This window comes from Pollicipes pollicipes, unplaced genomic scaffold, assembly GCF_011947565.3.
Source record: "Pollicipes pollicipes isolate AB1234 unplaced genomic scaffold, Ppol_2.1 Scaffold_4002;HRSCAF=4701_pilon_pilon_pilon, whole genome shotgun sequence".
Lineage (NCBI taxonomy): Eukaryota > Metazoa > Arthropoda > Thecostraca > Pollicipedomorpha > Pollicipedidae > Pollicipes > Pollicipes pollicipes.
The window spans coordinates 47,152,480-47,165,626 of NW_023596420.1; the positions used below are offsets into that span (position 1 = coordinate 47,152,480).

Below are 13,147 nucleotides of genomic sequence, written 5' to 3' on the forward strand. Positions count from 1 at the left end.
CTGCCGCGACGCCAGTGGTTCCCAAACTCACGCCATTATGAATCCGGACAGTCTTTCCAACCAGCCCTTTCCCGCGGGTACGACATTGCTAAGCTGGACGTAAGAGGCATCTGCAACATTTGTGGCTCAAGCGGTTCCCGACCATGACCGATTTTGAGCTGGGTGTCCAGCGAAACGTATCGCAGTTCGACGCAGACGAGTGCCGAACGGACTTGCCCATGACGGCCGCGCAGCGTCGCCGCTGGGCGGCGGTGGCGCCGGCGCCGGCGCAGCTGCCGCCGCTGCCTGACAGCCGCGGACCGCAGGGGGCGGGGCCGGCCGGCTGCCGACCGACTGGGGTGTCTGCCGCCGGCGGCGGCGGAGGCGCTGTGTCCGGCCCAGTGGCGGCGCGGCGGCGGCGGGCGGTGGGCGGTGGAGGCGCGGCCCACGCAGCGACGCCATGGGCTGGCTGCCGGCGGTGCTGTTCACGGCTGAACTGTACCACTGTGTGGTGCACGTGCTGGTGCTGATCGGCTGGCGCCTGCTGCCCCGCAAGGACCTGGTCCGCACCAGGTAAATGGGACCATTGTGAGATCGAGGCCGGCTCGCCTCCAGCCCGGCCTAATAGATTCGGCCGCGTGCCATGGATCTATAGCGCCCGGCCGGCACGGGTTCCGCGGCTCTGTGGACGTCGGTTGGTGTGTTGGGCCAGGGCATTGGTAGGGGTCCTGCGTGGCTCTGTGGACGTCGGTTGGTGTGTAGGGGCAGGGAATTGGTAGAGGTCCTGCGCGGCTCTGCGGGCTTTGGTTAATGGGTTGGGGCGGGCTGCGCGGCTCCGTGGGCTTTGACGGTGTTTTCGGGCGGGTGTTGGTGGAGGCTCTGCCCGGCTTTGTCACTGACAGGAAACTACCATTTAATTGGTAACAGGGTGGTGATCGATTTGCCCAACCATATTACCGCGTGTTAACGACACACCCACCACCTTTCTGCTACTCCTACCACACCAATACCACGCTCGCACGACCACTTGGCGGTTTCACAAACTAACTCTGTACCACCCTCTTAGTTTTACCTACCAGAGGTAAACCTCCTCTGTACCACCCACGTACCACTCCCTCAGCAGGGTGTGCCAATCTGTCACCATCACCGTATCACTACCTTTCGTCCAGGGTAGTTAATCCATCAGTCTTAAATTTTAAATGAATGAGCAAAGATCAGTCTGTAGTATTCTTTGTATCACGCGAAAAGAGCATCTAAACGAAAGCTTGCGTACGCCAAATCAGCGAGGAAATCAGGCAGACGCGACTGTCCGTAACATTCAGGTGAACAGCTTGACCAGAACACGGTCAGACAATTACAGTGTCATCAATGTTTAAAGACACAGCGGTTCTTCAACGGCTCCTCACCACACGGTATCGAACGATAACCGAGGCTCAACAGGCGGTAAGCGCCACCAGACGTTACTCCTTTTTCGACATCTTCAGTGCGGTTGGGTTCGGGACAGTTCTGTCGCGATAAAACTACCACGCCGTCAGGGAACCACGCTCCCCATGAGTCAGCGCTGTGGACCAAACGTGCCCCAGAGACACCGTATACAAACAACGCGGTCGTATTCAGTCACAGTCTGCTGTCATCGTAACGCGCCCACCGGCGGCCGCCTTCGGATTCAAGACGCGCAGAGTGCTCCGAATCGACCGCTTTCATACACTTCAATGTCAAGCAAGACCTTAAGCGTCGGACGGGCCTGCACTGTGATGACATGTTCCAAAACAAATCAGATCGGCTTCTTCAGGTGTGCGCCCTTAGCTTTTCGGCCAAACACATACACTGGCACTGTCGGCGTCAGGATAACCTCCGCGAGGGTTGTCACTGTAGCGCCAGTCGTTCCCTCCACAATGGCCCCGCTTTGTCTCCCACTTTTGGCGCCTCACTGCAGCCGTCGATGTCCTCCGCTTGAAGTAGCGTCTCGGTAGCTCCTTCTGGGATAATTAATGACACTAGAAAATGCAGACAAACATCTTTACAAATTGTCGCACTGGCACTGCTCATGCGGGAAAAAAATTACTTCGGAGCCGGACACTTTTTTACCTTAGAATCAACCTGTTCGACTTCAAGACTTTTCAACTGTGCGTGTGGTCTCAGAAAATTGTTTGCTAAAGCGCGGTGGGTGTCGGAATCTCTGCAAAACAAGCGAAAGAAGGAATGTTGTTAAAATCTCTTTTCTCTCTTCTTCCTTCTTTTTCCGCGATGAGACGATTATTTAAAAATGTTATAAACATATAACAACATATATACACCCTCCGCAGCTTAACAGGAAAATACACCCCTGCACGCATAAACGGGCACAGATGCAGATGTTGGCTGTTGGTATTAAGTATGTACACATTTCAGAGAACCTTGACTTTACTTTCATGAAAACTTTCATATGCTGCGGGCGGTGGTGAGAACGCTCAGAATACCGTAATAACTTCTGCGGTTGGTCTGCTTAAAACCGTCGTTGGGCTCGTGTCGCCGGTTTGCGGGTGGACCGCCGCCACCCGTCCACCACCTGCAGTGGCGGCAGCATAACGGCAGAAGCACACTTTTGCCGCGGGCAGTAACGGTCCCCTTGGAGACGTAACGGTCCCCACGGCGCATCATACATACAGCGCCAGGCTCCGTTCACAGGTGGCAGGTGGCCAGCATCGCTTCGCGAGCCGGCACAACAACCGGATTTATTGATGCGATGTTTGACCATGCTCTATTTCCGGTCACGGTTGGACATCTGAATATTGCGAAGATGATCTGCCTTGGCTGCTGGTTTGCCCTAGCCGTACAGACATCGGTTGACATCATGAACGAGACGAGACCAGCGACGTAGCCGGCTGAACCTTACCCCCGAGACGAACTTTGCCCTTTTACTGCGCTTCAGACGCAAGGTCTGGTTACTGGTTCGCATTCCAAAGCCGCATTGGACGTCCGGATGTTGACAGCAGTATTGCCGCTGAAGCCCTGGCCGCGGTCGGAACGTGAGCATGAGACTGAGCAAGCGTGGGCCCGCGCACGCACATCCACAAGCACACGTATTCCACCCACGGAGAATGTACAGACGCCGACCGCACGGAATCTGTTCGCTGACCCCGACAGAGGTCATGGCCGCTGACGCATGACGTCAGGCTACGGCGCTGATCTAGCCACATTGGCTCTACTTCGTGCTTCGCGCTGCCAGAGCCGCCAGCCCCGGCGGCCTCGCGGTGAGGTCATCGCCCTGTCTCGCGGCTCCCACAGCTGAATTGTAAACAGCGTAACACAGATTTGTTTCCGTGATGATTACCGTTGTTACATGTTATGTGTTTGTTACGTTGACGATTCACATGGCTGCACCTGATAACGGCGACATGTCTGTGGCGGCAGGGTATACTTCCTGGTGGATGCGTTCACCGTGGCGCTGATCTCCTACTGGGTAGTCCCGCATCTCTGGTGGCTGGGTGCCATACAGAACGTGCAGCACTTCAGCTACTTCTTCTGCTGGGAGAAGACGTGGTTCGCCAAGCGCGTGGTGTCATGGAGCAGCCTGGACTGGGACAGAAGTCGCTGGCAGCCTGATCTATTGCTCGGTCAGTGACGTCACGTCGACGTCATGTGATGTGTGATGACGCTCACCTGGCTTTGCTCTGAAGGCTATGCTTTTAGCGATGTGTTCGATGATTTCCCCCAAATCACTGTGCGATGGCCGCTTTATGACACGGAGGCTCATCATTCTACTAATTAAGTAACTCACACTGGAAGCTTGCGATTGCTGCGTGATCCGCTGTGACACTGATGGCGGACAGTGCCAGCTGTTCCATGCGATTGCCGCTTGATCCGCTGTGACACTGATGACGGACAGTGCCTAACTGTTCCATGCGATTGCCGCGTGATCCGCTGTGACACTGATGGCGGGCAGTCCCAGCTATTCCATGCGATGCCGTGAGAGCCGCTGTGACACTGATGGCGGACAGTGCCAGCTGTTCCATGCGATTGCCGCTTGATCCGCTGTGACACTGATGGCGGACAGTGCCAACTGTTCCATGCGATTGCCGCGTGATCCACTGTGACACTGATGGCGGACAGTGCCAACTGTTCCATGCGATTGCCGCGTGATCCGCTGTGACACTGATGGCGGGCAGTCCCAGCTATTCCATGCGATGCCGTGAGAGCCGCTGTGACACTGATGGCGGACAGTGCCAGCTGTTCCATGCGATTGCCGCTTGATCCGCTGTGACACTGTCGATAGTAGCGGTGGAGGGGCGTTCGGAGAGAGCGTGAGCGGCCCAGGGCCGGTGTGATAACCCGTGGGACATGCCTCTGCTGTTGCAGGTACCCTGTTTGACGTCAGCGTCCACGCGGTCAACGCGTGCTACCTGGGCATTCAGCTCTCTGGTCAGGGAGTGCTGGCGGCTTGCCTCATCAGCGCCCTCCTCGTTTATGTCGTGCTCTACAACCCCCGCCTGGCCTGGAACAGTAAGGTGAGAGTCCCAACAGATGGATATGAAATATCTCATTTGTAATCTTCTCATGTCTGCAACGTACCAATGTGTGATCAAACCTGTTGGGTAGAAGCGCACACAGGAACAAAAGAAAACACGGGAACACGTTCATCAATGAAAGGCCAATGTATCCGAGCACTCATGTCACGGCGGTAACACCTTGCTCTTGCCTGATTAAACTCACGAGCATCGTTACGGATCACGTGTTCTCGCGATACAGCCATGGTGTTGTTGGCAATGATCACGTGGTCGCCACCGGCGTCTGATGTGAACTCTAAAAAGAGACGCTCTCTTGCTGAACAATTGTAGACAGTGTCCCCAACTTAGGAGTACAAGCTCATCAAAGCAAATTTATGCTTTGAATATGAGCGCTGACATATTCGATATTTACCACCGAATCATTGGTGATGCAGTGAGGCATGTTTGAAGGAAAGCTCAAAGCACACCATACGCTGCTGACCGCATCTGAGATCCGAATGGCAGCAGCCGCGATTACAGCCCCATTTGAAACAAATCTGCACTGAGGTCCGTAAATATCTTACAGCTGAAGTCTTTTAACGCACCACAAGTAATGTAATGCTGCTATCCTGAGACAATGAAGTCAGTCATATCGTGTATTGAAATGCGGGTCCTGTTGCCGAATGAAAAATCTAGCAATTGACGGAGTGAACAGAATAAACAATAATTGTTAACAGTGTTTGACCAGCCATGTTACCATGGCTGGTCAAAGTAATTTTTAGAAAGAATGAAGGCGACGCGCGACTGCAGTGACACATTAGCGCTCAGGGGCCATGGCGCAACCGGGATTCGAACCCGGGACCTTGGACATCGGCAGGAATCCGTATCGCCGTCCCCCAGTCGTGATGTTGACAATCTGGTGATGCCCGAACGCACGACCCGGCGCCGGGGTGACCGGCACCGGGTACACCACGGCACAACGCCGAGGCGACAGCGGCCCCGCCTTCCCCGTCGCTTGGACACAATGTCACACCAATAGCAGTGATTGTTGCTCCCCGGTCACGGAGTCGCAACATAAGAAGCTGCCAAGCGGCGGCCTGCGGTCGAGCCAACACCAGCTGACTGGAGGTGGTAGTGTCGCGGTTCTGCGCGCCACATCTCGATCATGGGCGACACGTGATGATCTGTGGGTACTGGACCTCCAGGGGTGCGAGGGGTGGCCCCGTATTTCCCTTATCGGGGAAAGATGCTGGACTGTGGCTTTTGATACCATGCCTTGTCTGCTCGGAGCGCACAATGCCAGATCGGGCAGAACGATCCCGCGCTCCCCAGGAGTCGATGTCATAGTCTGTGAGACGTCTCTGTGGCATCCGGCCTCAGTCACGTTGTTAGAGTGTCGAGAGCGACCCGACATCCTCCGTTCTCTTGGCGCGAGGCTGGGATGCGGGCAAGATACCTCAAGTAGGCAGCATAGGTGCTCCCCGTCCCAGGACACGTTGCCAGGGTGTAGATAGCGGTGCTAGATTGTTTGTCTCGAGAGCCATGGGTGTAGCTGTGCTTGAAGTATTACTGTAGTCCATCCGTGCTTTGGTGCCGTGTTTTAGGTTAAAACACAACAAAATATTTAAATCTGCCAAAGATCAGTTGGGGCCTGACTACATCAAACGCAATGGCAGACAAACCCGTGCCCAGGCTACGATGCTGCATGTGTGGTGCCCGCCCTTCCTGCCAGGGTGAGAGGCAAACACCATATAGCCCCAGCCACCGAATGCGTCGTAAGGCTCCAATCACACACATTACTGGCATGTACGTAATGATCTCGTGTTATGCGCCGTCAGAACAAGATACCGGAACGGTAACAATGATCCCGTAGAACCCGTCCTCGGGGTACGGTGCGCTCCGTCCCGCGTAACCCGTCCTCGGGGTACGGTGCGTTCCGTCCCGCGTAACCCGTCCTCGGGGTACGGTGCGCTCCGTCCCGCGTAACCCGTCCTCGGGGTACAATGCGCTCCGTCCCGCGTAACCCGTCCTCGGGGTACGGTGTGCTCCGTCCCGCGTAACCCGTCCTCGGGGTACGGTGCGCTCCGTCCCGCGTAACCCGTCCTCGGGGTACCGGTGTGCTCCGTCCCGCGTACCCGTCCTCGGGGTACGGTGTGCTCCGTCCCGCGTAACCCGTCCTCGGGGTACGGTGCGCTCCGTCCCGCGTAAACCCGTCCTCGGGGTACGGTGTGCTCCGTCCCGCGTAACCCGTCCTCGGGGTACGGTGCGCTCCGTCCCGCTTAACCCGTCCTCGGGGTACCATGTGCTCCGTCCCGCGTAACCCGTCCTCGGGGTACGGTGCGCTCCGTCCCGCGTAACCCGTCCTCTGGGTACGGTGTGCTCCGTCCGCGTAACCGTCCTCGGGGTACGGTGTGCTCCGTCCCGCGTAACCCGTCCTCGGGGTACGGTGCGCTCCGTCCCGCGTAACCCGTCCTCGGGGTACGGTGTGCTCCGTCCCGCTAACCCGTCTCGGGGTACCGTGTGCTCCGTCCCGCGTAACCCGTCCTCGGGGTACGGTGTGCTCCGTCCCGCGTAACCCGTCCTCGGGGTACGGTGCGCTCCGTCCCGCGTAATCCGTCCTCGGGGTACGGTGCGCTCCGTCCCGCGTAACCCGTCCTCGGGGTACGGTGTGCTCCGTCCCGCGTAACCCGTCCTCGGGGTACGGTGTGCTCCGTCCCGCGTAACCCGTCCTCGGGGTACGGTGCGCTCCGTCCCGCGTAACCCGTCCTCGGGGTACGGTGTGCTCCGTCCCGCGTAACCCGTCCTCGGGGTACCGTGTGCTCCGTCCCGCGTAACCTGTCCTCGGGGTACGGTGTGCTCCGTCCCGCGTAACCCGTCCTCGGGGTACGGTGTGCTCCGTCCCGCGTAACCCGTCCTCGGGGTACGGTGTGCTCCGTCCCGCGTAACCCGTCCTCGGGGTAAGGTGTGCTCCGTCCCGCGTAACCTGTCCTCGCTGGAGCCTGCGCAACCTGTCCTCGGAGCACAGAGCGCTGGGTCCGGCATAACCCGTTGGTCCCCACGACACAAAGTCATAGTGCACATCGTGATCCTGTTTTCCCCGTTCTCAGGGCTCGATGCTGGAGTGTAGACGGTGATTCCGTATCTCACTGTCCCCAGGACTCGATGCCGGAGTGTAGACAGTGATTCCGTATCTCGCTGTCCCCAGGACTCGATGCCGGAGTGTAGACAGTGATTCCGTATCTCGCTGTCCCCAGGACTCGATGCCGGAGTGTAGACAGTGATTCCGTATCTCGGCTGTCCCCAGGACTCGATGCCGGAGTGTAGACAGTGATTCCGTATCCCGCTGTCCCCAGGACTCGATGCCGGAGTGTAGACAGTGATTCCGTATCTCGCTGTCCTCAGTACTCGATGCCGGAGTGCAGACAGTGATTCCGTGTCTCGCTGCCCCCAGGACACGATGCCGGAGTGTAAACAGTGATTCCGTATCTGGCTGTCCCCAGGACTCGATGCTGGAGTGTAGACAGTGATTCCGTATCTGGCTGTCCCCAGGACTCGATGCTGGAGTGTAGACAGTGATTCCGTATCTCGCTGTCCCCAGGACTCGATGCTGGAGTGTAAACAGTGATTCCGTATCTGGCTGTCCCCAGGACTCGGTGCTGGAGTGTAGACAGTGATTCCGTATCTCGCTGTCGCCAGGACTCGATGCCGGGGTGTAGACAGTGATTCCGTATCTCGCTGTCGCCAGGACTCGATGCCGGGGTGTAGACAGTGATTCCGTATCTCGCTGTCCCCAGGACTCGATGCCGGGGTGTAGACAGTGATTTCTTGTCTCGCTGTCCCCAGGACTCGATGCCGGAGTGTAGACAGTGATTCTGTATCTCGCTGTCCCCAGGACTCGATGCCGGAGTGGGTGCGGCGCCGCCTCCGGCCCGTGTCGCGCGAGCAGGCCGGCGAGGACCACCGTCTGGTGGCCGCCATGGGCTGGGCCAAGTGAGGCTTCGCCGCCAAACCTCGACCGGGCCGCCGCCAAACCAAACTGCAATGCAATCGACGCCAAGACCGCACAATGCAATATGTGACCTGCCCGACACGCGAGCCGCGCGTCCGACCAGGGCCGGCCATCTGCTGGTCGACTCGCTCCAGGGGCGGGCTAGCGTTAGTATTTGGTGGGCCTATTTCAGTGCGAGCCACTGTCGGAGCGCTGTAACGCTTCATTCATCACCGGGTTTCGAACCGGTTTCATGGCACTTCAGTGATCGTTCCCCTCCCCTTCTTGGATGGTCATGATCTCGCACCCCCCCCCCCCCCCCCCCACCTCAGCCTGGACACGGCTATGGCCGCGGTCGTGTCGACGCTAATCTATGTCATTTCCCGTGCGGAATCGCTCCTGTCCTGTCATGGCTGGCGCCGCGGCCTGAAAGCGGTCAGACGTCACAGCTGACGTCATGGACCCGGGAATATCACACCAGCGTCATTACACTGCTGACCGCGAAGCTTCACCTGCGGCCTGTGAGCATGCTTGTGTGCGAAGAAACATGCCTAAGCTCACACGCGCTGGTCTAGAATCCTAACCACTATAACCGTTTGTCTATGTCGTTTATGGTATTAAGTGGGCTTTGCGCATGCTGCACGTCTCGCTGCGGGCGGTGACGTCGGGGCTAATGATACTATGACATTATTTCACAGGTGTGGGACACATACAGCTATGCCTGTTATGACGCTAACAAGGTCAATAAAACGTTTTATCTGTATTACCCGAGATGGAAGTCGCTCCGAAAAAGAAGAAAACTGACGAATGACGTCGTGCTCGTATGGCCGTGTGCAAGGGGCGGGGGCGGAAGGGAAGAGGGGGAGAAGGAGAACCCGACTTTGTTAAAACCTGACATTCGTCTTCCAGTTGTGGATAGAAAATTAGTTTGGCCCTGTTGTCTTCCAATGCAAAATCATGGTTCACTAAATGATTCAAAACCATCCTTTTACAGTTATTCACTACCATCCTGTCATAAAGTCAATCTGCCTGTCGTCATACTTGCGTATTCCCAGCCGCCGGCAGCCCAGCTCGACGACGAACTCAACGACGGACTCGACGACGACGGACGTGCAAGATGAGTTACGTTCCGTCGTTTAAGCGTACGAGTCTCGCTTGCGTAGTGGAGGACCCGCGATACATTCACCACGTTACGGTACGGGCGCCTTTGCAGGGCACTCGGACATGGGCACGCTCTGGCAAGACAGGCTGGTGAAGATTTCGAGCCGGTATATATCCTGCAGTGGCGTCCCGAACACGCGGCACGCCTACACATGCGTCCAGCTGTCCACGAGGGGCATGAATAACTCGACCCCGCCCGTCCGCTAGACCAGCCCGAAACCGCCTACGTGCCGCCTCCAGCCGGCATCAGTGCACAGTCCCCGTCATTCTGGACAGAGGACGGCCGGACTGCTCCCCCCCCCCCCCCGAACCATTGTCGCGTACACGCAGTGTTTGCCTCCTGTACACTGAGATCTCAATGATATGTCAGCGGTGGGCAGATTGGTCGCGTGGTGCTGGACACAAACGCGTGAGCATCAGAACGGAACAGACGACTGACAGGCCAAGTTAAGCATCCGAGCGGACGCAGAGAGAGGGAGGGGGAGAGCGGCCAGACTGCTGAGGTGTGAATGCTCCAGCGAACGTCCCCATCTCCCTCCCCTCCGCCATGATGAAATCGCCCATATTCCGGCCCGCTTGGAGGCCGGCCAGACCAGTTCTGGCAGGGGTTCAGGGGCTCAGATTATTGTAATCTGCTGTCTCGGAAGGTTCTTTTCCAAGGCCTGCATCCTGTCTCAGTAAGCTCGCGAACATTGCAACTGTTTCGGACGGCAAAGAACGCACATGGGGGCTCATCTGGAACAAACATGAAACTGGTCCAAGTCTGCCAACACGGGGAATCTGCTTACTCCAGTACTCGTGCTTCCAAAAAAGCGTCCAGAAACTTTCGAAGATTCTGCGCGATCGTCGGTTCATGACACGAAAAATATGGTCGAACTATATTGGAATATAATACAAAACTGAATAACTTTAACGCTTTGCGTGCTGGGAAAAAGATAAAGATTACCACTTCCCGAACACGGCAAACATCTCCACTGATCACAGCTGGGTGCTATCACACAGCCCAGATCCAACACAACCTAACTGAAACCAAACAAAATGCACCGTCCGCAGGAACGCACCAAACGAAACGAACACCGTATAAAATACACGTACACCAGGCCGGTCACGATGTGACAAACACGTTCACGCGATATATGAAGTGCTTGATGATGGGCAAACTTTCGATATTTCGCAAGCACATCAATAATTGACTTATAAAAATAGATTGTGACGACAGATGACAGTGAGCTTACATCACAGTCTTGCGCGCGGCCGTTCTCCTGACAGGAAGTCACGCAGGCCAGATATCCAGGTGACGTCTGACATGATAATTACCCTGAAACCATTCTAAAAATAATCTAATTTCCTTGGCGACACTATCTGTGGCGGCCCGAACAAAGCTATCTACGCCGAGCGACTGTGCGGACGCCACGCACCGGAACGGGCCGTCCGGACCCACCGACAGCTGGAAGGCCGACAGCAGTGTGGCGACACCGACGCCTCAGTCCGAGCGCACGGCATCGCTCCACCGATGCGAGTTTATGGGATAAAAAGGCGACAGCGTCCGCAACCTCCAGCGGACGCGGGCATGCTTGCCCGCGTCCCTGCTCGTCCTCACGCGTCCTCACCCTGCTTGCTGTCCTGGTCGTCCTCATCGACGTGTCCCGGTCGGCGGAGGCCACCGGCATCTCGGCCAGCAGCTCGCTCACGGCGGCCGGCACCACCGGCTTCACCACGGCCACACAGGCGGGCGGCGCGCGCGATGCTGAGAGGCGCCGACTGCGGGACGACGGGCGCTGGTGTGACGGCAGACATGGGGCAGTGGTGACGCAGACCGTACACGACCCTCGCGCGTACCAGACCATACGCAGCCGTGGTGACAACAAACCACTAGGAGACGGTGATAGCACCAGACCGCAACAGGACAGCGCCGACATCAAGCCACGTGGAGAGGCGGGGCGAACACGTCAGACGGGGCAGCGGCGACACCATACTGAACAGCACAGTGGTGACGGGAGATCGCGCGGGGCAGAAATGACACCGGTCCACATGGGCAGTGTCGACAACCGAGACCACGCGGGGGAAACGGCGCCAGCAGGCTGCAATCGGGTGGTGGTGACTACCGACGAAGAGAAGTCAGTAACGATGGGGCAGTGACACCAGAGCGCGCGAGGCGTGATGACAACAGATCACGTGGGGTGATGACGACCCTCTCCGAACTTTGTCGTTGGCCTCTTACAGATTGAAAGTGAAAACCCGTGAAAATCTTTGCTTCGGGTGAAAATGGAGCACTTTTGTTCGCTTTCACCTGATTCGGCCCCCTTCGTCCCTCCCCCACTGATTTTCTCAAATACAGCCCTGCGAAAGACGACCATTCCATCTGCTGATGATGATGCAATGTACACTAGTCTCCCAGACCTGTTCAAGACACATCCGTCTCACCTTTTTCCACTCGTTCGTCTGCGGGTCGTAGCACTCGACCAATCGAAGGTACTGCTGACCGTCGGAACCTCCCACGGCAAACAGCCATTGGCCAAGAGCGCAGGCAGCCACCCCGTCCCGACCAATGACCATCGAGGCTATCTCCGTCCATTGGTCCGTGTTTGGATCGTATCTGAGGGGGACGAACATCAGGAGACGGAACGGGACGCATACGGTTGGAAGCAAAACATACAGACAGCACTAAGCTGGCGGCTACATAAGATGGATAAATGGCATTTAAAGATAACCAGCTAGTATGTACAAGTGATTCCAGTGCGTTGCTGCATTTAATAAGGCTCACTGAGGGCAATTTCTGTCCAATGCCACCACTGCAACCGCAGCAAGAAGCATAAAACGCGGCGAATCCTCGCCCCACGGAGTGCCACACACACGTCCAAGGGCTCGACGCAGACCGCCGCCCAGTGGCGCACCAAGAACCGAGCACCGAGCACCGAGCACCGAGCACCGAGCACCGAGTACCGAGTACCGAGCAGCGGCGGCGGCGGCAGGCGCACCTCTCGACGCAGCTGAACTTGAGGCTGTTGGGACTGGTGGCCGGCGCGTCGCTGCCACCCAGCGCGTACAGACAGCCGTTGACGACGCCGACGCCGACGCCGCCGCGGCGCTGCAGCATGGGCGCCGCCGCCGACCAGCGGTTGGTGTGCGGGTCGAACGACTCGCACGAGCGCAGGCACGAGGAGCCGTCGCGGCCGCCGACCGCGTACAGCCTGCTCGACAGCGGCGGAGTCAGCGCGGGGCGGAGCGGTCTGCGCACGGACAGCGTCCACACGGACCTGGGCCCGGTCCTATCTCCAGTCAGACATCGGTGGTGTTGTGTTCAGCTGTTGTACTTAGCCGCCGCCCACGATCAGGTGGCCAGTAGTATTCCCAGCGCAGTCCCAGCCTCACACCGTTCAAAAATGTCGCTCTATTTCACACCTCATCCCTCACTAATATAACTCCATATCATCCCCTCCCACGCTTGATTCAGATCCAGTGCGACACCAACAGCCGAACGTTAACATACATAGTCGGAAATAGAAATGCAAACCGCGGCATTCGGGGCCACGAAAGGTGGAGACAAACGAGA

The 13,147-nt window shown here is 57.5% G+C and overlaps 2 protein-coding genes across 3 annotated transcripts; one reads left to right on the forward strand and one right to left on the reverse strand.

The window, feature by feature from the left end:
* The first annotated feature begins 393 nt into the window (after positions 1-393).
* LOC119093959 (uncharacterized) lies at positions 394-9,196 on the forward strand. 2 transcript variants are annotated; one of them, XM_037216984.1, is made up of 4 exons: positions 394-552; positions 3,373-3,575; positions 4,318-4,466; positions 8,338-9,196. In XM_037216984.1, exons 1-4 carry the CDS (start codon positions 440-442, stop codon positions 8,437-8,439), a joined length of 567 nt encoding a protein of 188 aa, XP_037072879.1. In that variant the 5' UTR covers positions 394-439; the 3' UTR covers positions 8,440-9,196. The 2 variants fall into 2 exon arrangements, with proteins under 2 accessions (XP_037072879.1, XP_037072880.1); XM_037216985.1 differs by lacking the exon at positions 8,338-9,196 and adding an exon at positions 7,602-7,643.
* A 1,994-nt stretch (positions 9,197-11,190) lies between these two features.
* On the reverse strand, positions 11,191-13,129 carry LOC119094596 (kelch-like protein 5). The gene is made up of 3 exons (XM_037217660.1): positions 12,573-13,129; positions 12,019-12,190; positions 11,191-11,355 (listed from the first exon to the last, which is right to left on the reverse strand). Exons 1-3 carry the CDS (start codon positions 12,689-12,691, stop codon positions 11,191-11,193), a joined length of 456 nt encoding a protein of 151 aa, XP_037073555.1. The 5' UTR covers positions 12,692-13,129.
* Between the last annotated feature and the right edge of the window lie 18 nt (positions 13,130-13,147).

Excerpts from the sequence above, each read along its gene's own strand:
- LOC119094596 (XM_037217660.1), bottom strand. The coding sequence starts at position 12,691 with ATGCTGCAGCGCCGCGGCGGCGTCGGCGTCGGCGTCGTCAACGGCTGT. Across the intron at positions 12,191-12,572 it reads AAGTTCAGCTGCGTCGAGAG|ATACGATCCAAACACGGACC; the intron begins GTGCGCCTGCCG and ends CGTCCCCCTCAG. Across the intron at positions 11,356-12,018 it reads AGACGAACGAGTGGAAAAAG|TCGGCGCCTCTCAGCATCGC; the intron begins GTGAGACGGATG and ends GTCGTCCCGCAG.
- LOC119093959 (XM_037216984.1), top strand. The coding sequence starts at position 440 with ATGGGCTGGCTGCCGGCGGTGCTGTTCACGGCTGAACTGTACCACTGT. Across the intron at positions 553-3,372 it reads AAGGACCTGGTCCGCACCAG|GGTATACTTCCTGGTGGATG; the intron begins GTAAATGGGACC and ends CTGTGGCGGCAG. Across the intron at positions 3,576-4,317 it reads GCAGCCTGATCTATTGCTCG|GTACCCTGTTTGACGTCAGC; the intron begins GTCAGTGACGTC and ends CTGCTGTTGCAG.